This window comes from Falco punctatus (genome assembly GCF_963210335.1).
Source record: "Falco punctatus genome assembly, chromosome: 2".
In the NCBI taxonomy this organism is placed as follows: Eukaryota; Metazoa; Chordata; class Aves; order Falconiformes; family Falconidae; genus Falco; species Falco punctatus.
The window spans coordinates 74,008,809-74,036,657 of NC_137581.1; the positions used below are offsets into that span (position 1 = coordinate 74,008,809).

Here is a 27,849-nt window from a genome sequence, read left to right on the forward strand (position 1 = left end):
CCGCGCATGAGCTAAATGCCGGGCCCTGCCGGCCCCGCCCCCCGGCGCTCCATTGGCCGCACCGCCCTGGGGGCGTGGCCTCGCCGCCCAAAGGCACGGGACCGGGTCGCCCTCAGGGCGGTGGTTACAGCGGGCGGCGGGGCGCGGCTCCAGCCTCCCCCCGCCCCTGCGGCGCCAGTGGTGCAGCGCCGCGTCGCACAGCGCGGCCGGGCCTGCTGGGTGGTGCCGCCGCCGCCACCACCACCACCTGTGAAGGGCGAGAGGCCGCGCCCGAGCCCGGCCCCCGCGGTGCGGGACGGTGCGGCGCGGCGCGGCAGGGCCGCCCTAGCAGCGAAGTGCGGGTATCACCGTCACTCACACAAATTTCGCCTCTCCCCCTTCCCCCCCCCCCCCCCCCCGCAACAGTCGCTTTCGGAAGCGCCGCCTCCGGCCGCGTTGTCCCGCTCCCGGCAGGGCTTGCGGGAGCCTGTGCCACCCGACAGGTCACATCCCACAGAACGCGGCGGCACCGCACCTGGGGCCCGCGTTCGTCAGCCCGGGCGGGCAACGAGCGGGGCGGCCTCGGCGGCGGCTGCGGGAAGCCGGCGGTCAGGTGGGGGCAGCGGGCTGGGCCCCCCGGCTCCCGCGGAGCTCGCCCCGCGCTGGCCGCTCCGGGCGATGCTGGCGCAAGGCAGCGCCCCGCTTGCAGGTGCTGCTCCCCTCGGCGCCTCCTCAGCGCTGCGGGCGGAGGTCGCGTCGCCGTCTGTCACTCAGCTGAGCCGAGACAATGAAATAGCAAAGAACTTCCCCGCGGTGTGCTCCAGGGGCGGTGGGACGCGGGGTCCAGACTCCTTGTTGTGGTGCTCGGAGTTCGATGCCGTGAGCAGCTCCGCAGGCCGCCCGAGCGGGCGCTCAGGGCCCGGGTCCGAGTCCCTGCCCCGCCGCGGCGGGCCCGGCCTCCCCTCAGGCATCTCTGCTCATTTCATCGCACGCTGCGAAATGAAATGTTACATCTCATGGCTAAACTTCTGTCTGAAATTATACCTCTTCTTTCTAAAAGCAAGCCTTGAAATTGTTGTAGCCGGAAGGTGTTAGTTCACCCGCACCTTTCATTACTGCTTTCACTTTTAATGGATGTTTCCTACAAAAGTAAAGCCAAACATTTTTTTTTTTTAATAGATGACTGGTGAACCACAAAGTTGTACTAGCTGAGGTGTCTGAAACCACTGCTTACGCGTACATACTTCGCAGGATTTCAAAATGAGCGTCTTGCTCAAGAGGGCATGTTGTGGGAACAGGACGTGCCAGGCATGGCCTTCATCTCTGCTGTAGTATGATATACTGTGTTTTATACATTTCTATACATTTTTTTAGCATAACAAAAGATACAAAGTATATTGTGTGGTATTTTATATTCTAAATCATAATACAGATATAATGCAGAGACTCCTGTGCCCACACAGGGTTAGGTGCTCACAGTGTTACAGGACCGTATTTTTGATGTAATTAATGAAAGGCTGTGGTGCGTATTCTGAGGCAGGCACACACAGCTTAGCATAGTATTTTTTAAAAAAAGTTTGGAACAGCATGTTAATACTCACAAGATACACTGTGTGCAAGGCTGGGATTTTTTTTCCCCATGAAATTTTTCTATTGATTAAAAAAACCCTTCATACCTGGAACCCTGAATCATAGTCCATTTGAAAAATGAAGGTAAAACACACATAATGTTTTTGTGATTGGAAACTGTTCAGTCAGTAGTTGTCCTGTTCTGTTCACCCTGGGAGCTCAGGTGCATCTGACTGGGGAAATTCTCTTCTCTTTAGCACCATGCTTTTTCTTGTTTCTGCACCTTTCCCCCTGCTCCCCCCCTTCAGTTCTTTATCTAATCTCATATTCTGCTACCCAGTTTCATAAGAGCTCACAAATTAAGTAGGGCTAAAAAGGAGGAGGAGGATGTTCTTGAACCAAATGCAGTGCCCCCACATTTCATCTTCAATTTTAATCACAGATGAAAGTTGTGCTTTCATACAACTGCCTTTTCCAGAAACCTCACAGAAGGCAGGGAAGGCTGTCTTCACTCTCTCAAGAAGCTGCTGCTCCAGTTCTTGTTTCCAATCTTGACTACACCACTGCAGTAGCAATTCCCAGACTCCATTAGAGAATGTTTCTTTATTTGCAGTAGAGAGCATAACATAAAATGGTATTAAAATGAATGGTAATGGATTATTGAAATGGTACCTGCATTAACCTCTTGAAACAGAAACAAAGCAATGTGTGCTAGTTCAAAAACTGGACAATCCCAACTGTACCAAGTATGAAGAAACTGATTCCTCAGCAACGTGAATAGTGCCGTAGGGCTGCTGACACCATTTGTAGATGGAGACTTGTTTCTGAGGGTACTACAGATGTTGTGCAGCCACAGCATCACTGCCATCAAATGATGCCAGAATCTTCTGGCATCGTTTCACTCAGGTTCCAAACAAATGCAATCTATCTGTCCCCCTTTTTAAAGTAACTTCAGAACGCTGACTTAACATCTCTTTTTTATGATCTGATGGGAAATTGAGAATGTATTTGCATAATTACAAAACATCAAACATGACTAGAATCATCCAGATTTTACTACTAAATCCATTTTTTTCCTAGGCCTTAACACAGAGAATGACATCTAACAAATTTCCTGTCAATCTGATTTTGACATTTGCAAATCCATGTTGTTCCAGTAATGCTCGATATTCAGAGCCACTTCTTTCCTTTCCCTCTGTCTGCACAAGCATGTTCAAGGACTGCAGCAGAGCTGTGCTCCTGTTCTTCTTCTCATCATCCAATACCATTTCAGCCAGCAAAATCTCACAACCTAATTTAAGAACAAATGCATGCAACAGTACTAATCCATTATCAGGCAAGAGAACTTTATGCTACCATATATAAGGGTGCAAACTACAAGACACAGGTGATTCATTTATCATTTATGGATTTTCTCTGCTATTAAACGTATGATCCACTCCTCTCACAAAACCCAGAAAAAATCCCTTCCATGCTACGGAGGGCTCAAATGCTCACAATTCCAAGTCACCTCTCTGCTTTCAGGGGAAGAGGGGATGACTTCTGTAGACTTGGCATGAAGGTTACAGAACACAGTAAGACAGGGATAGCAGTTACATGTCTTCAGGATATATTGGTACTTCACATCCATATTAAAAGTGCCAAGCAGACAAAACAGTGGATGGTGAGCCATTAAAAAAAACAGTCAAGTTGTCAATGTTGTACGTTATTTCTGTAGGAACTGAGGTCTTTGTGGTGGGACTCACCTAGGGATGTGGGCAGAGCTTAAATGATCCTGTTTACACACAGCCTCTTCCTCCATCTTCAGACCCATAAGGGGAAAGGGAAGACAAGAGAGGGCTACTGACAAAATGAGCATAGTTTTACTCATTGTCTTTTGGCTTTGCATCTTATGTAGTGGTTTCTCTTGGCACAGTAGGGATAGGACGCCACCAATTCAGATCAAAATAGCAGCATTTTATAGTGATTTTAGTACTACTAAATGCTGCATAACATTCGTATCTTTCTGACCTTTAAGACAATCTCCTCAGAGCCATTCCTACATGTATACCTCAGACATTTAACGATTGCTAAGAAGTAAATTAAACATAACACTGCAGTTTCTTAGAGAAGAGACTGAGATCTGCACATAAAATTTCTGGCCGAGACCTTGGTGTTAACTATCAGGAGTCATGAAAGTCCTTCTGACAGCTTATTAATCAATTCCCTGTTTCTGTCCTGTACCATCAGCTACCTTACTAAATCCAAGTTCAAGCCTACTCTGTAAAGACACAGGTTTGCTTCACAAAGACAAAGAATTAGCTAAGCATGTCAAAGTCTGAGGTGAGCCTGAACCTATCCAGTGGGACCCTTCCACCCTAATTCAGTCATCCATAGATTAGATAGCTGTAGTTTGGCTAGCCCCGTAAATACGCTCTATTCACTATGAAATATATAATCTTTTTTCTTTGAAAAAACAGGAAAGTCCCTTTCACCGATAGGCGAGACGAATCATCCTCTGAAAATACCTGGATTTCCACTGATTGGAGAACTCAAGGTGACTAGATTTGAATACCTAATATTTAGGCATCTGAAGTTAGGGTGACAAGGCTTATTTGTTATGATTCAGTGGTTTCTATTCTGTTCCCCCCTTCACATGTGCCTTCAGAAAGACCTGGGAACTGCCGTTCCTGGTTACACAGCAAGCATTGCCAGGTAGAATAATGCAGGACTATCATTTCTAAGTCACCATTATATTACAGCTCTGGAAGATTATGTCCAAATTTTGTACTCTCTGAAAGGAGGACACAAATAGAATGGTCATTATAATTTCCCGCAGAAAGTTGACAACATCAAAGTAATGTAGAAAAATGTACCAAGAAAGTACAACCAATGTGGGAAGAACACCTTCAAAAATAAGTCACAGTAAATTAAAATTTCTCTCTAGAGGTAAAATGCGATTGAAATTTCTTCATGAGAGGGACTTAAACAGAGCTAACTTTCAACCCTTTCAGGAAGCATACTCTGATGATGAAGAAATTTTGGCAAGTTTTATAGGAGATAAAAATGAATGGTTGTAACAGTCTTTTTCTGTATTAGAAAATAATTTAATCCAGATTATCGTTCTTTAGCAAGGGCATCATTTCCAGCAAAAAGATGGAGGAGGGGAAAGTAAAGTGCCGGCCCTTCAAAAATTTTTTTAAAAACAAAACCAAACCCCACACCAAATACTTACACTACCCAGGAGTACGCTAACACATCCAAAACTGAACTGAGAGCTCACTCTCTAACAGGCTTAGCCATTAAGTAGTTCTTCCTAAGCTTTTGTGGCTCAAATGACATACTACTCTTCCTTTCTGTCCTGTTACTTTTCCAGGCACAAGTACTGTTAATAGTTGTAACACGGTCAAAAATTGATACAAAAATGATTGAGGTAGGACAGCCAACCAAGTTGTGTCTTGCCTTTCTAACAAACTTCTCTTCTGTCTTCCTAAGGGATTCTTACCTCAGTGTCCAGCGAGCAAGTGCTGAAGTTCTTATTTCTATTATCCACCTATCATTCTATTAACCTTCACAATGCTTTACCTCAAAAAATTGTTTTCTGTGCATCACGTTTCCTCTAAACTGCTGTTAAGGCAGAATGTGGGAAAAAGCATCTTCAAGAAGGCATAGCTGTGTCACTTCCCAAGGAGCAACATGAAACCTACAGGTTTTATTGGCAGAAGTTCATTCGGATTTTAAAACTCAGCTCCCTCATTACTTCATGCCTTTATCAGTAAACAAGCTCCCAAATTTTCCTCAGTTATGCCCGTTGCTTAGGAAGTCTTTTCAGTGTACCACCATTAAATCCACCCCTTTTACCAGTCAGCAAAAGATAACCACCCTCCTCCAGAGCAACTGAACTAACTCTACTTGGGTATTAACAAGAAAAAGACAAGTTTATAATTTCTCAGGTTACTGGGCTACATCAAATCACAGAACAGCTCAGGCTGAAAGAGACCACAGGAGATGCCTAGTCCAACCGCCTGCTTGAAGCAGGGCAGCTCTACAGTCAGCTCAGCTCGTTCAGGGCTTTGTTCTCAGATCTTGAAACCCCCAAGGACAGAGATTCCACCACCTCTCTGGGCAACCTGCTCCAATGCTTAATTATCCTGAGAGCACAAAGCTGTGGTGTGTTACCACAGACACCTTGCCCAAGGGACTAACACTTAGTGTGTATAGAGCACTGTACTTTAATCACAGAGTACACTGAGGTTGTGTGGCAGCCAAGCACATTCTATTAAAATTTTACAGTCTGATACATAGTACTTAAAGGCACAATTTTAAAGTCTGTGACAGTTAGAGGTTTGCCAACTTTAGGATTGAAACAGCTTATAGCAGCTTAAAGAACAGCATTATGAACTTTATGAATAATTATGTGGTGAGAAACATGTGATTGCTGGAATGAGTCTCTCAAAATACAAAACCATTAAGCATAATGGCAAGCTTCATGTCAACATGGAAAAGAAACATTTTCAATGTGTTCAGTTGTTGAATATTTTTTGCCTTATTAAATATCAGTACAGACGAGATCAGTCAAATTTCCATTCATAAAAACCTGCTGAAAACTAAAGACACCAAAGTGGTAAAAGTCTGACATTTCCCTGATCTCGTGCAACTGAAATGCGCTGTAGTAAGCATATTTCTTATGGTAAATTGAATCACTGTGGTGCTTTTGCTTTACTCGGTGCTCAAGGAGTACAGCAACTTCTGATTAAGTAACATAAGACAGAGTCTACCAGGCAGATACAACTCTTGACCTTGCTCATCAGCTCTCTTTAATTTGCTGAGGTTGGTGATTCAGCATAGGCACAGCCTCCTTCATATTGGTTTATGGGATTATCACTGTACAAGTGTGACAGGCAAGAAACTCACAACTGATAAAAGAAAGCTAGTTTGAAAGTACAGTTTTAATCTCCAGGAAGGCTTCCACTACAAAGTACATTTTAAATAGAAAAAAATAAGTATCAGTGAAGTATCAGGAAAAAATAGACATTAGGAGAGGCGACATTAGTGACAAACTACTTGAGATGGGATATAGTATACTTCTCCAATTAGACTGGAACACGAAAAAACTTCTATTTTTATATTTTGTAAGAGAGTTTATACAAAAGTCTAACACTCATACCAAGTAATGAGATGGAAAGCATATATGGTCATTTAACCATATTCAGAAAAACCTGACATTGATAGGAACAGCCCTCAACCGCAGCCTGTGTGGGTACATACTGTGGCTGCAGGCTGCTGAAGTTACTCTGTGACTTTATAGCTGCTGGAGGAACGTGTTTGTGCTTTGTCCTACTTTCACTTTTGCCTGTGGAAAAAGTGCTTAAAAAAGGGTATCTTTGAAATGTTTTTGAGTAAAGCCCCACAGAAAAGTGAAAAAGAGGACCAGCATCCCCAAATTCAGTCAGATGCTAGAGTATTCACTTTCAGTTTTTCATTTCTGATAAAAATAACCAGTAAGCACTAAGTTCACCGCAGAAGCAGAACTGTCTTTAAAGTCCAAGAAAACTGAAGTATTAATGTGGCTCATAAAAGCTTGCAGTTTTAACTTGCCATGCTATACAGCTATGTCAAGTCTAAGCTTAATATGGTCTGCAAACTAGCCAAAAGAACTGCACATGGAGGTATTTAACACATAGAAGTTTCAGCCTGCCCCAGACACTTAAACACATAGAACTCACTCCTGCAAGAGCTGCAGTCCAACTTTTATTCGGGGCCTGCAACAACTATGCTTCAGATAAATGGTCAAAATGATCCTGAACTGACAGTATGTGCTGTTTGATGATGGATGTGTTGCACAAGGGTTGTAAAAACTCAGCATCCCAGTTTGCTTCTGGGCACACTATGGTGACAGATTCTTCTTGAAGCATAAAACAGCATCTAATAAGTTTCCTGTGATCTTAATTTGTACATTTGTGAATCCATATTTCTCCAGTAGCTGTTTATATTCTGAGCCACTTCTTTGCTTGCCTTCAGTCATACTGAGGGACTGTAGTACAGCTCTAGGAGGGTGCGTCTTCTGCTCGTCAAGCACAATTTCTGCCACTAGCAAGGCACTTCCTGCATTTCCAAAACAACCAAAAGTGGTTCAGTAAAGTATTTCTAGCTTCAAGTTATTAGCATTTTGTTCAGAGACAGTTACTGAAGTCCTTAAGACTAATGTTTTAATGGCTTTCAGTGGAAATTTGTGACAGAACTTTACTTCCAGTACACTCTTCCTGGAAGCAATTGTTCAACTGTTAAAAGGAAGGGGGCGTTTACAGCACTGTCTCCACTTCAATGAAGTTCAGATCACTTCCTGATTATGCTCTTAAACTCATTTCCATTTGAGCCAAGCAACTCCTCTAAGTTGCTCATACCCTAATCTTGCATAAGATTAAGACAGTCACCCATGATTTTCTTTCATAACTTATAAGCAGTATTATGAATTACGGCCTAGATCTAATTTTGAATGCACTCTCCTATGAAACAAACTTCATAGCTACAGTTAATCCTGTTGAATTAAGGAATCACTTGATCTTGGCAGTCAGGCTTTTCTGTTTTTTGTCTTCTCCTTTGATCTTTAATGCTGTCCAAATATGAGTTAGCGTGCCCTGGCAGACAAAAGGGCCAACCATGTCCTGGAGTGCACCAAGCACAGCATAGCTAGTCAGCTGAGGGAGGTGACTGTCCCAATCTACATTGCACCGGCGCATCCCCACCTCCAGCACTGTGTGGTTTTGGGCCCCTCAACAGAAGGAGGAGGATACACCTCAGTCTGTCCAGAGGAGGGTGACCAAGATTGTGAAAGGCCTTAAAGGCAAGACTTCTGAGGAGTGGCTGAGGTCACTTGGTTTGTTCAGCTTGGAGAAGAGAAGGTTGAGGGATACCCTCACTGCAGTCTACAACTTCCTCAAGAGGGGTAGCAGAGGAGAATGTGCTGACCTCCTCTCTGGTGACCAGTGATAGGACATGAGGAAATTGAATGAAGAGAAACCTGGGGAAGTTCAGATTGGACATTAGGAAAAGGTTCTTCACTGACAGGATGGCCAGTCAGTGGAACAGGCTTTTCCAGGGAAGTGGTCAGGGCACCAAACCTCTCATGGTTCAAGGGGCATCTGGACAACACTCTTAGTCACACGGTTTAGTTTTGGTAGTACTTTGAGGAACACAGAGTTGGGACTCTGTGATCCTTATGGGTCCCTTCCAACCTGAGATATTCTATGATTCAAATGTAGGACAAAGCAGAAGCACCTAGTTATTTCTCATGATACCTGTGCCAAAAGTAGTGCTGAACTCTGGTTTACCATATTCTAGGCACTACCAACACAGCAAACCAAACTACTACTTCTGGAATAGCAAAACGAACTGCTTCTGAATAACTAAAAAGGAACTTTAGTTAGGCTACTTATTTCTATACATACAAGCACATGCTTCATCATTTGATGGTACAGGGCTTATTACAAAAGACTGGGCATGGCAGAGAGAGAGGAGATGACAGTTACATGTGAAGCCTACAACTATACTAAGGGCTTATTTCCATATAGTTTTATTAGCAGTTTTGTTTCCTTTTTTTCTTAATAAGTATTACAAATAATGCAAGCACAGACACTCAAGCAAAGGCTACTATGATTGGACAGAAAAATATACTTTTTAAATATGACATTATGATTGCTCATTATGTTTATGCATTAACATGCACCTTTAAGCCCACAAGATTAAAAATACTTACCTGGTTTGCAAACAGCTGATATCTTGCTTAATAACACATGTATCTTTTCATCAGGCCAGTCATGAAGAATGCGTGAAAGGATGTAAAGGTCTGCTTCTGGAAGATCATCCTTGAAGAAGTCACCTGTTGGAAAGCAGAGTTTGTACATTCCTACAGAAATCACAGAGTACATTACTACAAAATGAGATTAAGATATTGTGTAGGAACCAGGAGCTTCAGCAGAAGTAAAGAAACAAACAAGAATGAACAGGTACAGGTGTGCACTGATTTGCACATAAGGAAAGCATTAATAGAAGAGCAGATCACAGGTAAGAATTCTGTAATGTGTGAAAATGGAGAGAAAGCCTAAAGCAATGAAGGAGACAAAGTCCTTTGTAGCCATCATGTTGATCTCACCTAGAAAGGGAAAGTCTGAGACAGGAATGTGCAGCCTCTACTCCCAGTGGTACTCAAACCCAAATAATTCTTACTTCCTTGTTTATCCACATTCTTCAGCCATAGCCAGTTTGTTTTAATACCCATAGGCTTGAGAAATGCAATACCCTCATTTAGCATGGGTGAGCCTACATTGCTTTGTACTAAGACACATTCGGGGTTGGAGCAGGGTAGCACACCACTCTCTACAGCAGAAGAGCCTGCTCTGTGCTCCAGGATAACAGATATAAGACAAAAGATCATGTGTTACACTTACCTGATATGAATGTCACTGGAGCTGTGTTTTGTCCTGGAGGCTGAAAGTAAGAGGTGTTTGCAATGACTTCTGGAAGGTCAAATACTGTGACCTTGAGATTTGGGTATATTTGTCCTAATTCATGAGCCAGAGCTCCTGTGCAACCTGTTGACAGTTTAAAAAAGTCAAATCAGGTCTTTTCTCCCAGCACTTGCAGACATTTTTAAAGACAAGGCTGTACATAAAATTAAAATAGGCAGTAAATCAGAATTGAAGTAGACAGTCAGCTCCACAATGAGCATGGGCAACAGCACTTGCTGGTGGATACAGCAATGCATTAAAGCTTGGAGAATGCAGACATGAATCTCTACTGTCATGGAATTGCTAATATGACCTTTGATACCAGTACCTCAGGGTGGTTTGGGGAGCAGAAGAACATTAATGAAAGGCAAGGACTTGTAATTTGTGGATTAAGAGCACTAGAACTATTTACCATTTACAAAGCACTGATATATGAAGTTTGGTAAATACTCTCCAGCATTGTGACAGATAGGGATGGTAAAGTCTTGAAGTCTCTGCACAGGTGGCAAAGGTTGCACCAGTATTGTGTTAATTCCTCTGACATGCCGTCCACCTCCCCAGGCAAAGTAAAGTGTTCTTTCCTCAGTGGATCTTTCCCTGTGTAATATACTGTGTAATAACACTCCCTCTGTGTAACTCCAAGCACAGGGCAAAAAAGGACACTAACAAGAAGAGTTTCTTCAGATGTATCATTGGTCTAAAACATTTTTGTGGTCATTTTAAGAATCATTAAGGTCATTAAGAATTAAAGCAACACACAAAACAAACCAATTCTAAAAGAATCACAACTTTTTGTTCTAGCAGTGCTGTGTTTCAAGTCTGACACCCCAACACAGAAGGACTCAGAAATAAATCCTTCGCTACTTTTGAAAATCTTGGATGTGCTAAAGGACAGCAACAGTACAGCTGACAATGGGGCTCACAGCCCAGTATTTTATCAGCTGAGCCAAAAACCATCTTGTTTTCTATGCTGAGCTGTGTCAGTATCGAATAGATTGTGAGAAACATTCACTTATTTTAAACTATTCAAATACCATTTCAGTAACAATGCTTTCAGTTAACTGCATTCATCTGACATTACAATGCCAGAAAAATAACAGTAGATAGTATTACTCCAGTTCTAGTAAAAAATACACATAGATCTTAAGTAATAAAATACGGAACTGAAATCAAGCTTTTCCCTTTGATTTGTATACAAATTCAATTACAGGCAATACCTCCTAGATCACAAGCAGATTTAAACCGTGAAAGATCAAACGCTGTAGCCACGTCTCTTGCTGTCAGTTGGGCAATGCTGTGCATAGCAGCCATAAAACGCTGCTTCACCTCCTGGCTGTGATAATAGTCCTAAAAAGGGGTAAAAAAAGCATAGTAATAGAAGCTTATTTTCATTACTTAACTAAAACTATGTACAACCGAGGCAGGTGGTGCACACCATTACCATTAGAATTCTAAAATTAAAAGGTCAGTTAAAATTGCCATTGACTAGTTGCTCATCTACTGTAGTGATCAGCAGATCTCTGCATCCTCTCAAAAATTCTGATCACACAGGCATCTTCTGCAGTACATCTCAAAGGACATACACTTGGCTGGTTTGAACTTGATCTTCCTGACATCCCAAGGGCTGTTAAATTCAACACTTCTGCCCACTGAAGCTCAGGCAATATAGTAGGAAGAAGTGAAAAGTGCTTTCTAAAGTAAATGTGTATCAAAGGCCCAGTATTTCTAACATACTTGGTCCACAGCAAAATGTCTCCAGATTTCAGACTGTTTGTAAGGACATGATTGAGGTATTTTTTCCAGTCTCCTAAAGCGTTCCTCCTTCTTGATATAGTCACAAATTGCTTCCATGTAAATCTGACATTTATTCTCCCTTGATGAGGAAATAACCAGATGGTTGGATCATAACTTAAATGAGAAACATTACAGCTCATACTGCATTTTTTGATTACAGGAGAAGCAAGCCTTCAGTACCAGAAACTCATGCCTTTACCTTTGAAATGATACAGAAGCATGAATCCCGTTATGTCTCACTTTCATACAGATTTCATCAGTTATGCCTGGCTTCACAGCTACCATGAAGTGGAAGTATCTCCAGGATGTGAATATGCACAGTGCCATAGGCAGCCCATACATTCTGCTTAGACATACCATCCTGTAAACATATAGAGCCCATGCCTGAACTGGCAGTGACTTCTGCCACATGCATCACCCAAGCATACTCAAGTTGGTAATCCAAATGTTTAACAAAGGATGAGATCCAGTTTGCCTATGTTAAAACAATTAATTTGTATGTGAATTTAAGCATCTACTGCAGCACCTATCCTAAAGCAAAGTATCTAAACTCCCTTTAAAAGAGCCTTTGAAGGATTTAGATTCCTGCTTTAGCAGGGAAGTTGGACTAGGTGATCTCCTGGAGTACTGCATTTGGTTCTGGGCCCCCAACACACAAAGGATGTAGACCTGTTGGAGTGGATCCAGAGGAGGGCCATGAAGATGATCAGAGGGCTGGAGCATCTCTCCTGTGAAGACAGGCTGGAAGAGTTGAAGCTGTTCAGCCTGGAGAAGAGAAGGCTCCAGGCAGACTTTAGAGTAGCCCTTCAATACTTAAAGGGGGCTTACAAGATGGAGATAAGACATTTTAGTAGAGCCTATAGCGACAGGACAAGGTGTAATTGTTTTCAACTAAAAGAGGGCAAATGCAGAATAGGTATTAGGAAGAAATTCTTTACTGCAAGGGTGGTGAGGCACTGGAACGGATTGCCCAGAGAAGCTGTGAATGCCCCATCTCTGGGAGCGTTCAAGGCCAGGCTGGATGGGGCTTCGAGCAACCTGGTCTAGTGGCAGGTGCCCCTGCCCATGGCAGGGGGGTTGGAACTAGATGATCCTCAAGGTCCTTTCCAACCCAAACCATTCTATGATCTCCAGAAGTCCTTCCAACCCCAACCGTTCTGTGATTGTGTGATCCATTCTGTGATTCCTAAAGGAGGTTCTGTCCACCAGTAATCTAGTACTAACATTAGGCTAACAGGACCTTCTTAAGTCTCCAAAGTCCTTATTTCCTTCCATCAACTGTATATGAGGGATGTAGACAGCTTTTTCAGCATCTGGAAGTTAAGTATAAATTAAGAACCTTGGGATGCGGGGTGAAGTACCCTTTAAGCCAGCACTGTTGTCAGAGATGATGTCCCGATGTATTCTCCTACCCGCTCTGCTAGCCCTCTCCTTAAACAGGCACAAATTTACGCCCCTCAACTTGCTTCACCAGGTGGATAACTGACAAGTTAGGCCAGTTATAACCCTAAGTCATTCTCCATTCTGAACACATCCACCTGGGCTAGCACTGGAAAAGTACTACAGAGATGGAAACACATGGAAGAAAGGATTACAATTCTTACCAGCAGTATGTACCAGCTTGAAGCATATACAAAGCTACAAACCTTCATTGAGGAGATGAGATCCCTCCTGCACTACATCAACACAAAGTGACTTTGAAAACAGCTTCCATCACAGTCAGCACAGACTGAGGTAGATGCACATCAGTATCAAGTGATTGGCACCCAATACTGAGAGAGTGCACGTGTGATAAGGTACTATCTGGTGTTATAAGAAAGGACACATTAAATTTAAATTAAACAGACCCAGAGGTTGTTCTCAGAGTGTGTTAGCTGGATAGGCAACACCTTAACCAGAGAATTTTCATCAGCACTTGAATTACCCAGTACACTCTGGGATTGCTCCAGCACTTGAGCCTAAAGTTGAAGGGAACAGAAGTCTGGGGCTAGTGAGTTGCACTGTGTTTTTACCATTCCTAATATTAACCAAATTTCTTAGACTGCTCAGTCTCCATCTGCCACTAGATCAGTTCTGGGCGCCTCCCAGCTAGTTTTGATACCAGTAAGAGTTTACATTACCTTAAATAAATCCTCTGCTTTCTTTCCAAAGGCTCGATGATTCTGCCTGCTGCCTTCCTTGACAGCAGACTCCAAGTTTGTGAAGAGAGGCCAAATGTGGTCATTTGAGTGGATAATGTAGCCATGAAGTGAGCATTCACCATCTGAAGTCAGGTAGGTGTTTGCTGAATCTGTATTACTATAACCTTAAGGGAAGAAAACAACTGTAACCAGCTTTGTTTCAGTACTTTAAAACTGTCATTTAAAATCTGAAGGCGCATTTTCTGGCGTAGCTGTTAAATAGCTAGCAAAACCTGATCTTCTTCTGCAAAGACTTCCACGAAAAAATTCTAAGTCTTCTCATTCTTAAGGAGCAGGTACTTTGTTTCCAAAAATAATTTATGATGGAAGATATAGATAGGCACCAATTTATTATTACTTTTTTAAGCCAAAGTACCTCAGTTAGATACCTAATATTCAGAGTATTGGAAGTTTCTCATTCTTGACCACATTTTTCTTTAGATTATGGTTTCTCCTTCCCTTAAATTCCAACTTTCTCCAGTATGTTTTGCCTTTAGGGCTTTCGCCTTGGTCTTGTCCTCTAATAGAGTTGAAAGCCTCCTTTATTTCCTTTTATTGGCACTTGACCATTTCAGGTCTTACATAGTAAGTGATGCATATGGAAACCTGTAACGACAGTGCGGACTGAAAATTAGTCCTAACACTGGCTCCCTCACCTACATACACAGTCAAGCACTTTTCCAGTTAGGGGTGCTAAAATTTAAGCTGTTGTCTATAAAGAGAGGCCATATTCCAGAGCTTTCCTCAGTGGAACCCTGTTTCTCTGCTGAAGATTGTGACACTGCATTGCTGCAGCAGCAAATGGAATTTTGTCCTTATTTTAGATAGAAAAAGAATCACTGAGGTTGGAAAAGGCCTTTAAGATCATTGAGTACAACTGTTAACCTAGCACTGCCAAGTCCACCAGTCAACTACATCCCAAGTGCCACATCTACCTCTTTTAAATGCCTCCAGGGATGGTGACTCAAGCACTTCCCTCGGGCAGCATTTTCCAATGTCTGACAAACCTTTTAGTGAAAAAAAAATTCCTAGTATCTAATCTAAATATCTCAGTGCAGCTTGAGGCCATTTCCTCTCATCTTACCACTTAACTGGGAGAAGAGACTCACACCCACCTCACTAACACCTTCCTTTCAGGTACTTCTAGAGAGCAATAAGGTCCCTCCTAAGTCTCCTATTCTTCAGGTTAAACAACCCCAGTTCCCTCCGCTGCTCCTCACAAGACTCCTGCTCCAGACCCTTCACCAGCTGCATTGCCCTGGACACGCTCCAGCACCTCAGTGTCTTGTGGTGCAGCCTCACCAGTGTCAAGTACGGGGGACAATCACTTCCCTAGTCCTGCTGGCTACATTATTTCTCATACAAGCCAGGGCGCTGTTGGCTGCCTTGCTGACTTGGGTATGCTGCTGGCTCTGCTTCAGCTGGCCATCAACCAGCACCCCCAGGTACCTTTCCGCCAGGCAGCTTTCCAGCCACTCTTCCCCAGCCCTGTAGTGCTGCGTGGGGATGTTATGGTCAAAGTGCAGGTTACACATCTGAGTCATTATGCTGCTCCCTGGGACTGCCCACACAACTTTTTCTTAAGAGATTTGGTCAGTACTATGTCCAGAGAGCAAAACCAATCTAAGGGTTCCTCAAATAACACCTTAATGTGTTCATAAAATAAAGCTTGCCCCCAAATGAAAAAATCTAGCTACTAATAATGGAAGCAAAGAAGCAACAATCCATTCCCCTTTCCCTCAAATCCAAGTTACCCACAACATCAAGTCAGATTCTGTGACCTTCAAACCATCTCTTCCAGTCCTGCATGGCTTTCAGTACGTACTATGCAGTTGGGGGAAAGAGAAACTACTCACCTTGTGGTGTTTTCTCCAGTAATCCAAGAGCAGCACACGCATCAAGGAGTCTTTCTGTTCCGCACACAGAGGTTCCAACCTCATTTGCAATATCCACAGCCTTCAGTGGGCCTTTATCTTTCAGATGATCAAACATCTTCAACTTAGATGCTACAAACATAGCCTCCATAGAGGAAAAAAAAATAAATAGCATGTTGTATTTAAAAGACTGCAATCAAGAAACAAAAGAACTAGAATTATTCTACACAACTACTGATCTTTAAGAAGCACAACACAGTTTAAAAAAACTCCTAAAAATGGCTCGATACATTTCCATCCCTTTCAGAGAGTTTCACTATCTTAGCCAAGTAACAGAATTTTGAACAGAGGTGTTTGGGAGAGAAAGGAACTCAGTGTTCTGGAACGCAGCCTACAGATTTTGTATGAAGACCACCTCTTTATTCAGATATTTAGCATATCCCGATCTATAAGATCCTTTCATAAGATCAAGCATTCTTAAGCACCTGAACCAATACCAAAAGATAAAATTTTATTTACTCAGGACATAAGGAACTGGAAAGCTCCACTTAGGCAGTGTAGCAGCTTCAGTTCCTGTAATATTGGTCTTAGTTTAATAAATGTTAAGGAAAAAAATAAAAGAGAATAAAACATCAGGGCACAACTGTACTACACACACACACCCCTTAAAAGCACATGTACACATGGAATGGGGAAGAGAAAACAGCTAGTGTCCAATGGTGAAGAAAAACCCATGGGCAATACAGCTGCCTAAGTTGAAAAACTTAACTGAACTTGTAGAGATATGCTAATCAAACCAGAGAGGAAAGTTAATGATATGTGATAATATATACCTCTCTATTTGAAATTAATTTGCAATTCTGCAATTTCAGTATTCTGAAATAGTTAAAACAAGCTAAACTCAAGGAACTTATGTAGAGCACGAGAGCAGAAGCACATACAGCAATCACAGAATCCATTTCTTTGCAACTGCAGGCAATTATAATGTACTTAAAGATCAAATGAAGTCAAGGAAAAATTGGATTGACGTTCTGTTTAATAAAAATCAAGTGGAGAAAAAGATTTAACTTTGTGAGGAAGGTCTGCTACTGTGTGTCTATATATTTTATCATCTTCATCCTCTTTTTACAGTTTCCTCTTATTCTAGTAAGAACGTATAACTGGGTTTTATTATAACCCAGGCTTTCACATGCCAATTGCATCTAGCCTGCAACCACTTGGCTTCCAAGACCCACCCAATCTTCAGACTGATACCACTCAGAAACTGTAAGAAAAGGAAAAAGAAGGTGAGAAGATAGGGTCCAAAACTTGACTGATCCAAATCACTCTTTTGACCATTCTGTAATTCTCAGTTTCAGGGCAGGGGGGAGGTGGAAATTGAAGAAAAAACCCTAAAAGGTCTGAGTACAGATCAAATTATGCAAATTCAGAACATATTAAGTTTGAGAAAGTACGATTTAACCTTGATCCCCTCCTGTTCTGCAACAGCAGCTGTTCAGAGTAAAATAGGCAGCAACATCTTTGGCTACAGGGGATTTCACTCTGCTTTATGAAGCCCTTGAAACAACACTCAAGAACCAAAATGAAACTGAACTCAAGAAGAGCTTTTGTGAAACTAAAAGCTTTTGTGCTCTTATCCCTTTTCTACAAGTGGAGGGATGATGAGTTTTGTCAGATCACAGGAAGCATTCACTGCAACTTATAATTAATTTTACTAAGATCTAAGCCCTGAGGAAAAAAGAATTCCTACTAGTTCAACATGAAACTCAGCACTTCATACAATGACTTTACATTGGGCTAGTAGGAAAGGAAAGCTTCTGCTTCCAGCCTCCAGTCTTTCACTGCACAAAACCAAATTTGGCATCACATCACTGTGAACAGTATACATAATGCACAACAAAATTGTGATGATTCTCTATATTCTTTTTACTTAAGTTGAAGAAATGCTAAGCATCATCTCACCCATTCAAATACATCAAAACTCACTCCCTATAGATAGACAAGTAAGTTCACAAACAGCAATCTCAAGGCTGCTTTATTCCACATTTCTTGATATTGCTTTGTATGCCTGCAATCAGCATGCCCGCAGATTGACAGTGACCACAATATAGTTTTCCTTCACATCCAAGTACAACCTTCTGCTGTTTCAGCAAAACCATTGTCCACTGTCTGGCATGTTTCCTTCCACTCCCCCTCAAATTTATTACATCTTTAGTTCCAGGTTTGTCATTTCCCTGCTACTTTAGCAGTTTTTTCACCTCTTCCTAAAACATGAATGACTTGATGGAAATCGGTGATCTGTTAGAATGATTGGTGTTCATTTCTCATTCACCTTCATCACTGTCCTTCGCTACACTGAAATTATGAGTAGAAAACCTGGCAGTGATTAAAATGTCCAGCTACTGATTCCTCATCACACACATTTGGCTGCTACACAGAACATGTGAGCTTCTGTTTGTAAGCTATTACATGTACGTCTCCATCAGCTACTGCATGGGTATTACCAGGGAAACATACCTGGAACATGGAACAGGGTATAAAAAAAAACTAACGTCCTCAACAATTAATAAAAAAAATTAAGATCTTCCACAGAATTCTAACGCTAAGCATTGAAAGTTAGAAATAAAATATAACATGTACAACTCTTGTCACAGTTTTAAGCCAGATAAGCTAACCATATTAAATGGTTTCTTCACAGAGTATATAAAGGTAACTTTCTGCTTAATTGTGCTCATCATCAGTAAAAAAAAAAAAACCACCACAAAACCCCCACATACTAGAACTTTTTTCCCCTCTCAAGAGAGAACTTTTTTATCAAATGGGTAACTGAAATGTCACAGAACACATAAAAGCAAATACCAAAAAACAATGTTTGCACTGCACCAGAAGTTTCAGCTCTCTTAGATTCTCTTGCACCTCAATGGTCCTTTGCTACTAATTATTAATACATTCTTACCCCAGCTCAAGTATTTAACATTACCTGTTATATACCAAAGTCCAATGAAACAATCGTATCAGTCAGCAATGTAATGATCAGTTTTCTTTTTCCCTTACCTTTGAAGCTCTAAAACCATCCATCAGCTCCAGAATTTTAGATGGAAGTTTTGCTGCACTTTCCGACACTCCATTCTGATTTTCCAAAGGTACCGTAAAACCAGTTTTGACGCTAGAACTGTTTTCTGAATTGCAAATAGCTCCTGAGGAACACATCCCACTGCTGTCCAACTTACTGGCACCTTTATGTTCTGTGAAATCTGAAGATTCACTTTCTCCATCACTTAGATTCTCAAAAGTGTCCACAGAAGGGATAGAGTCATACTTTTTATGTTGTACATTATGTTTAGGGGGCGGATAGTACAATTCTGCTAGCTTTTTGCAGAAGTGATTCAGAGGAAATCCCACCACATTCAAGAAGTCTCCATGGACATACTCGACTAACATTCCACCAAGGGCCTGGATTCCATATCCACCAGCCTTGTCCCTGGGGAAAAGAAGGCAAAACCAACATACATCTACATGTATCTCATTAAGAGTAAAGGTAGTACAGAACACAATCCACCAGTACTGCTGAGTCTGGAAGAAAGACTAGCATACTCAAGTTAAAGACAGATTAAATCTACTAGTTAGGCTCAACACTTCAATTTATAAATCACAGGATAAATAAGGATCAGTATTTTTACTAGAGGTGAACAGCCTAAGGTGTTTACACTTCACACAGTCCAAATTCCATAGTCACCTAAGCAGGAGGAACATCTGCCGACTGCAGTCAGATTGTGTTGCCATAGGTCACCCAACATTCTCCAAGTCCTGGCTACCAAAAGGGTAACTGCAAGCATCACCAGGTCACCCAGCTGCATACTGACCCTCACTATTCCACAAGAGGCTGAAGGGCCTTTAGGAATACATTAGCTCCAAAAGGAGCTCACATTGAAGAAGACATCTTAGAACTGAAATGATTGTTTTATGAGTCTTGCTGATCTGTCATAGGAATATTTAAAATGAAGACCAGGAAGACAGGACTTTTTTTGGGAACCAGCAGCCTATTCCAATACAAAATCCACTACTGTCCCATTCAGCCTTACTCAATTCTTGTGTAACCCTCAGGTATCTTTTACAACACCGTGCTCTGAGATGTCACAGTAGTACTTGTAATTTGGCACAGGAATGTGTTTTCACAGAAAGTAACCTTGGAAATCCAATTTGTCTTTAGGTGCAATTGTGCAAATTCCGCTGTGTGGAATGGAAATGCATACAGGCAGATAGGCTGCAATACAGCCAACAGTTTTACGGTTCACATTTAAGGAACAAAGCAGCAAGAAGTACGCTTACCACATGGTAACAGCAGAATCTGAAAGCCTAAGTCAACAAACTTTGAAACCAAATGTCAGTCAGTCTCAGCTCTATTAACTTAAAATAGTATGGAATTATGCAAACTACTTGTAAGAGAATATTACTACACAAAGATGACTGTAGATTTTTCATCTTAGTTTTTATCAGAACCAGCTCTTAAAACATCTAGAAATTATTTCTGGATCCCCTTTCCGACAACCCCCTAAGAGAGGAATCAGTACCCCTGCAAATGGGATTTTTTAAATCTATAAACTAGGGAATGGGTTTTTTCCTTTAATCTCGTGTTTAAGCATCACTGAATAGTTTCATCATTGTTTAAATTATTCCTTCTTTTACACCATACTTAAGACTTACATCATCTAAATTCAGAATACTCTAATGACTAAAAAGTCTTTTCATTTTTAAATGAAGTTGCAGTCCAGTAGGATGAAATCATTCTGGTATACGCTGACAAGGCAGCAAAAAAACATGGTGACCATCACAAGCAGTTGTACCAGACCCACAACAAGGATGTTAACACAATTGGCCACATCTCGTTAATCTTTATATAGAACTTTATATGCTGGCATTGGATCCCGAGTAGGATTCTCTACTACAGATACAGCTTCTAGTCCAAAAGCATGAGGCTATGGAGTCAGTAACAGTTCCATTGATTTTTCAGCAAGCCTCTTCCATGCTAAAACCCAGAATGTATCAGTATTTATACAGCTTTCATAACTAGCTCTGGTTAATCTGACTGGCTTCTGTAACTGGATACTTTTATTAGCATAGCACTAACTTTAAGGCTTCATTTATAAAACTATGCACAGCACGAGTTAATTTGCATTATAATAAAAATATAACTCACTTTAAAGACCTTCTCACAGGCAGCAAGATCACTGCTGCAACTAAAACATTTTTCAGTAACCAACTGTTGCAGAGGACAACAATTTCAGCAGGAATGTGTGCAACATCCACTGATTTTTTTTCTAACACCCTCCCCCCCCCCAACACACCCCTCCCCTCAAACAACAAACCCACACACGATACAATCAGGGGAAAATGTTAAGAAAGGGGTAAACTAGAGGTAACTTGAAAATGCAACATCAAAGCACATTTCCTTTATTAGCTTTAGGATTTTAACTTTAGTCATGCCACAAAATAGTACATCCATGTATACGATATTTGTATTGTCTAACAGACAGCCAATGATCAAATAAATCCCCGCTGTGCTAACAGGTACTACTGCTCCTACAGATGAAAGGAGATACTTGGTTGGATTTTAGGTGGGTTTCCAAAGGCAAGAATGCATGTATGACAGTGAAACTTGTGTCTTGGCCCATACAGTAGAAATACAAAGAAATTTCAGCCACATTAGACAGAATACATCTGAGCTAGTGACTGGACTTCACTTACAGTCTGAAGGTTAAAGGTACATCACTGACAAAATTCATCTTTACTCAAGCAAATATTTAAAATACATTAGAAGTTGTACACTAATTTATTGCATTATTAGTTAGTTGATTGGATACCAAAACTTAGTTGTCTTCACATGTCTACAAATTAAAGACAACCCACCTCTAGTTCCTTTAAATATGAAGTTAGTGGTTTTGTAGGGCAGAGACACTGGCATGACAGAGGTAAGGAGAAGCAGAATCTGGTTGCCTGTCTCTGGGAGAGGCTACAGTAGATGCCCAGTCAGCCTACATACATCATGGAACCAGTCAGAGATGCATTTCCATTTGCAAGGGAGCAGAGGTAGGCACGTACAACAAAAAGATTTGCTAGTAAGTTCTGGAGAGTGCAGAACAATCTTTTCATACAGAAGAGTTAACTGTAGCAACATGATAGATTAAAAAAAAGATTCAAAGTTAAATCTAGTAAAAGAACAGTACAGCTCCCCTTACTTTTGTAATCTTGCATTTGCAAGATTTTTTGCTCTTAATCTTGAAGAGCTGATAACCTCAAGCATATCCCTGAGCTAATTTGTGCTGTGAGAATAATTATTCACAAAATCTGAAAGAGCCTTCAAAGCTATAGCAACTGTAAGTAACTCCTAAAAGAAATCATACAAGGGAAGACAGATGTTTACGTTCTACATTTTATTACTTCATAGTTAAGTCTGAAACTGTAGAGCTCCAGCCTCTGTAATCACCTCTTTCCCAGAGTGCAGTAGGGTCCTTTGGTTAGCCTTGCTCTGAATGGTGGCAATGAAACAAAAACCACAGAGGATCTTCAGACTGGAAGTTGTGAGCTGGGACAGATGAAGTTGTTCACAAGGGAGATTGCAAAATAAAAAGCTGGGTCAAAGAGGCTTGCAGAAATTACATCTACTCATTACGCAAGCCCCAAACACTTAAGATTGCTGTGGTCCAGCCCTCTTTCTACAGAGGGCCAGAAAAGAAGAAAGAGACCCTGCCAGCAGGCAGAAAACCCCTGGTTGGAAGAAGGGACAAGAGTAAAACAGAAAGGAGAAGGCCATCTTTCCACAGCCAGAATTTTTTGAGGGTTTTTATAATACCTTATCACAGCCTACCTTGAGATAGTGCTTTTCCCTCTTCCCTCATTCATACTTTAAGTCACCTATATAGTTTTAGAATTAGTCCCCGTGTCACCAGTGCCTGACTTTTAAAATACCATATGCCAATTTTGTCCTTGCTATAAAAATAGCTCAATCCAATCCTCAAGACAGTCAATTTTTTGTTAATTTTTCATGTGATGACTAAGTCCCATATGATTTCACAAAATTAAGTTGCCATCAAAAAACCCCAAATGGTCACTTGAACTGCAGTAGTGTTTAGAAAAATCTGTATGCACAAAAATGTGTAACCAGTATGAGTGGCCACGGAGGAGAGGACAAATGAACAACCAACCAAAACCCAAACCCATCAGAGTTTTCCTTACTGTTTTGCAGAATTTATAGGACAACATATTTAGTAGTTCCTTTGCAAGGCTAGTGCAAATGCTTCCTACCCTCTTGATTACATGAATGTTGATTGATTTCTGCTCCAGAGAGTAATGAAATACATTCTCTGAACCTTTAGTCCCTGAGACACCCTTGCTGTCACACACTGTTTAGCAAAATGAACAGAATTACTCAGCACTGCTCATAAGCCATTTTGCTGCAGCACTGCTAAAGCATATTTTCTTCCAGAGGAAATAATCAGAATATTTAAAAATATTTTTTCAGCCTGTGACTCTTCCTGAAAACTCATGGTCATTTCTCCTTCAAAATGCAACTTTATGATCAGCTACATACTAAAGATCACCTTCCAAAAAACTAACTAGGAATTTCTGTTACAAACTATAGTCTTGCCAAAACATTCTTCCCTGCAAAATTCAATTTTGCTTCAATCTCTTCAATAGGCTGGGAACCTTACATATTCAGAAAGTATGACTCATTTACACATAAACACTTAAATACAAAGTCCACTCTGATTCCTCTTTTCCCAGTAAAACATGACTGTATTGTTTTATAGCACAAATGAGTTTAAAGAACACAACTGATATTCTTACACAGCCTGAATTGAAGTTACAGAAAAGTTCACCTCAAATCACCAGACAGGCAGTCCATAGTGCTAACTATGGCCTTATTTGCCCTCATCAAGCTTCAGCTAACACAAAGGAAAGGCAAATTCTGTACAGTCACAAACATTCCCTGGTCTCCAAATAAGTAATTTTTTTTTCCTTTTTTAGACAATCTAGTCAGCTTTATCTCAGCAATAGTTAGGTATTCTGTTCTCATCCTATTTCTTCTGTGGAATCAATGTTGTCTAAGCAACTAGTACACTGCAAAGGCAGCAGAAACACACAAGCTAAGAGGCAATTATGGTACGGGAACACATAAACTGGCCACAAGAATAAGTGAATATGTTGGTGTTTCCTGCATCACAGCAGTGCTATTTTGATAAACTAAATAAACCAAGTTCTAGCTTCTTTCAATAAAGTTCTCCAACACCCTTATTATCGAATACTAGCTCTGTTCACCTGTTTTAAAATGAGAACTATCCATTGTCCAGGTATCCAAGCTCCCTGAATGCTTTTGTTAACAGAGAGGTAATTGTATATTGCATGAGTGCTTGCTCTAATCCAGAGTATTTCAACAGTCTTCACTTTTCAAATCTGCAAGCATGCTAAAACCGTAACTTACTTTCCCTGGAGGAATGATACCTCCAGACAATAAGAACAGAATACTCACCTTGCATCACCCGTGCTATCATTTATCATATATACACAGCAAAATTTCACAGAACACAGGACAAAATGTCCTATGCTGGTGGCTAATAACATACCCTAAGGCCTATTCTCAAATACTGCGTGATGCTTCAGGGTCTTACTCACATTGGCTCCCCGCTATGGATGTACTCCCATAAGAGCTCTTCAGATAGGTCAGAAAATTTTACTTTAGTCTCTTCATAGAAGTCAGTGACTTCTGTCTCTAGCTGATTATCTACAGAAAGGAAGAAAACTTATTAGAAACAGAAGTTGTAGTTTAGAGAGCATAACATCGTTTTATTTCATACTCAATTGACATTTTTGCACAAAAAATTAAAGATACTACACAGATGTATGAAACTACTAACAAAGCTCTTTAGGGATAGTGGACTCAGAACTTCCCCAGAAAAGTAAAAGCTTGCATTGTCAACCTCTGCAGTCCTCTTTTGGGGCCAACAGATTGCTCTCCCTGTGTGGGATGCACTCTTACATTAATGATGCTTATGCACCCCTATTTATGGGCTGTTAGCATACACATCCAGCACTGAGTACAAAGAAAGCTACAAACATACTTCTGACTTTATAACTGTTGTCAAAGAACTCTTAATACATCATAGTACAACACATAGCTATTACATGCTTGACTGTGAATGTACAGCTGCATCTGCACCGCAGACTCAGGCATCCAGCAGTCCTATCAGTAATCATCAGTGTCATTTTCATAGATCTTTAAAGAAATAAGATTTCAGGCTTCCGTATCTAGAAGTGGTTGAGTGAAGGCCAGAGGTGCAATGTAGTGCTACACTGCCTGGACCCTGCTGCATGTAGACAGCTGTGAATCTGGTATCATTGTATACAGAGACTTTTCCAAAACACATTCAAAAGGAAGCTGCCTTGCAAAAGTGAGTGTGCACATCGCTAAGTATTTGTTCTCTCTATTCTTTTCTATAAATATCCATCTCCTGTTACTGCTGTTCTGACAGCAGTGGAAATTCTTGAGGAGGACTAAGAAGGATCCACAGTAGAGACCAAAGGAAGAAGACTAACCAATTGTTAATGGTGTTAGTATTGAAAAAACATTTAACATCCCAGATGTAAAAAAAAAATATTAAAATAAAGACAGATTTCTATGTCTTTCAGTATTGATAAAAAACCAATCAACTGAAGATGAAAATTCCATCTGTAACATACATGCTGTACTTAGCAGCAGCATTATAATTATAAACTAAAACTAAAAATGTATTCTAGAAAACTCTTGGGGAATATGCAGGCTTATGGTATTCTTGTCCATCTGAATATGATGTGGCTTAAATATGTAAGCTTCAAGTGAGATGTGCTGTCATAGCATCGGTACTACAGTTATGTGTACTTTCACTTTCTTCCTAAACAGTTAAAGACATAATTATTCTTGCTATATTGTTCACAGGAACCCCTTGATGACATGTTTTATTTCTTTTGCAGCAGGTCTTTCTACTGTAGTAGCATATGAGTAAGGGTACTGGATCATTTGACTATTTCTGTTACAAGCAATCATTCCAGCAAAGATTAAAAGCTGTAAATACACAAAGACTATGTCCAGTGAAATTTCAGAGAAATGATCCTTGCAAAAGTTTCACTAAAAGAATATTGGCATAATTATCAAAGGCAGTCACTCAAACCAAACTCTTCAAATTACATTAGTACAGTTCTCATAAAAATCACTTGTTTACTACATAAATTATCTAATAAAGAAATTGATGTGTTGCTCCCTACAGTTTGTTAACAGCCTGAGGCATTAAGCCATTACTTTACTCACCCCCTAGAAATGGGCTCTAAAGCTTCCCTTACTTACTGAAAAACAAAGCAACTACAGATAAGTAACTGATTATATTCATCAGCTAGTGTAAAAAGAACACAGAAATAAAGTTAATACGGATCAGATTCTGCTCAGTCCCAGTTTGCAGTGCCTTACTTGGATGTCATTTAAACTATTCCCACACTTTACACAGGTCTTTTAATTAGTCCTGTAGCTTTGAGACAGTATTTCTAAAGTCTGTTGTATTTTGTCATCCTCCTTCCTGTGTGACAAATGAACACAGTAAGAAGGTTGACTTTTGTGGGGAGTTTTTAATTTATATATTGACAAGGTAATCCTCATCTTGAGTAGGAAGCCAACTGAGACTGTATATGAAACAATTCCATCCTGTTTCTTCACTTGCACTAGTCCTTATTGAGCACAATTTTAAATGCAAACACTGAGTTTTAATAAAAAGATACATATACCTTTACTGCTGCAATGTATAATAGCCACTCCTGTGAAAACGCTGTGCTCTTTCCCATTCAACCTGTCAGGGAAAAGGTGCATTAAGCTACAGTTTTATGAAATCTGTGATGTGCAAAAATGTTCTACGTGATTATGTTACTACAGCCTGAGAAACAGACCATTATATTAATACATCACTTGATGGCTCTGACACGTATCCTAAATAAATACATTTTATTTTAATTTTTTATTTCAAAATAGATGAAAAGACATTGGCAAAACAAACAAACATTATCAAGAAATTCAATCAAGTCTCCAAAAGTCCCATTTGTACCAGTGTCCACAATCTGAAAAAGCAGTCCATGGTATCAGCTTCTTTACTGTACATAGGGAGAAGTGACTGTTTCAAATGCATAAGGAAAAAACAAATGGCATAAACGCTACCATTACAGGCATCTTCACTGAAAGCTGGCAATAAATAGCTCAGTGATGCAACTTAACGAGTTAACTAAACGAGTCATAGGCAGCTAAAGGTTACATACTCATTTCATCCAGACTGGCCCCCAGGGATCCCACGGCAAGCCAGGGTAAGGTAACAGATGCAGAACAGAGGAAGAGCGCCTCTAATCCTCTTACCCCAGACCCATGTGCTCCCTCGTCTACTGGCTCCAGACCGCCACACTGTGGCCGATTAAATTTGAGGGCTTTAAAGTTAGTAATTCAACGTGTATATGACAAAGTGCAATAAATAATATGAAAACTTGAACGTATGAAGAGACTAATTAAGGACTAGACTCCTTAAGATTAGCCAGGCTATTATTTGATGTGATCAGAAGCATCTCACACTCTTACTATCCCCCACAAGATTCCACATAATTAATTGTAAGATGAAACAGTGAATGAAAATTTTAATCTGACACCTTGGATACATAGGCAAATAAATATCTTGTCTGCATTTCTTTCCTGCTCATATAGAGCAAAATTAAGAGGAGTCTTAAAACTAAATTTTTAGTGCATCTCATATCTATGACTAAGAGACTGAACTTAAACAAAAAACAAACCCCAAAACATTTGCATGTGTGAGAAGTAGACTAAGCTTTTTTTATAGGACTATTTTTGAACTACCTGAACTTGGCATGATTTCAAGTAAACAGTTATGAGAAAGCTCTTGCCAGGCTCAC

The 27,849-nt window shown here is 40.7% G+C and overlaps 2 protein-coding genes across 3 annotated transcripts in view; one reads left to right on the forward strand and one right to left on the reverse strand.

Annotated features, from left to right (window-relative positions):
- Positions 1–15: 15 nt before the first annotated feature.
- LOC308058871 (uncharacterized protein) lies at positions 16–1,297 on the forward strand (the record flags this gene model as incomplete). The annotated part of the gene is made up of 2 exons (XM_080375365.1): positions 16–1,038; positions 1,159–1,297. The coding sequence occupies 2 exons, from the start codon at positions 16–18 to the stop codon at positions 1,189–1,191; spliced, it is 1,056 nt and encodes a 351-aa protein (XP_080231491.1). The 3' UTR covers positions 1,192–1,297.
- Positions 1,298–1,635: 338 nt separating this feature from the next.
- Positions 1,636–27,849, reverse strand: part of ASMTL (acetylserotonin O-methyltransferase like) — a 31,421-nt gene continuing 5,207 nt past the window's right edge. The window contains exons 5-13 of one of the 2 annotated variants that reach the window (XM_080375324.1): positions 26,689–26,750; positions 24,553–24,661; positions 18,937–19,363; positions 15,865–16,027; positions 13,949–14,133; positions 11,252–11,381; positions 9,975–10,118; positions 9,284–9,406; positions 1,636–2,839 (exon numbers count right to left, since the gene is read on the reverse strand). In XM_080375324.1, coding sequence (XP_080231450.1) covers positions 2,625–2,839; positions 9,284–9,406; positions 9,975–10,118; positions 11,252–11,381; positions 13,949–14,133; positions 15,865–16,027; positions 18,937–19,363; positions 24,553–24,661; positions 26,689–26,750 — 1,558 coding nt within the window. In that variant the 3' untranslated portion in view covers positions 1,636–2,624. Of the gene's footprint in view, positions 2,840–6,458; positions 7,633–9,283; positions 9,407–9,974; positions 10,119–11,251; positions 11,382–13,948; positions 14,134–15,864; positions 16,028–18,936; positions 19,364–24,552; positions 24,662–26,688; positions 26,751–27,849 lie in introns of those variants that run through there. The other variant, XM_080375323.1, reaches the window with a different exon arrangement.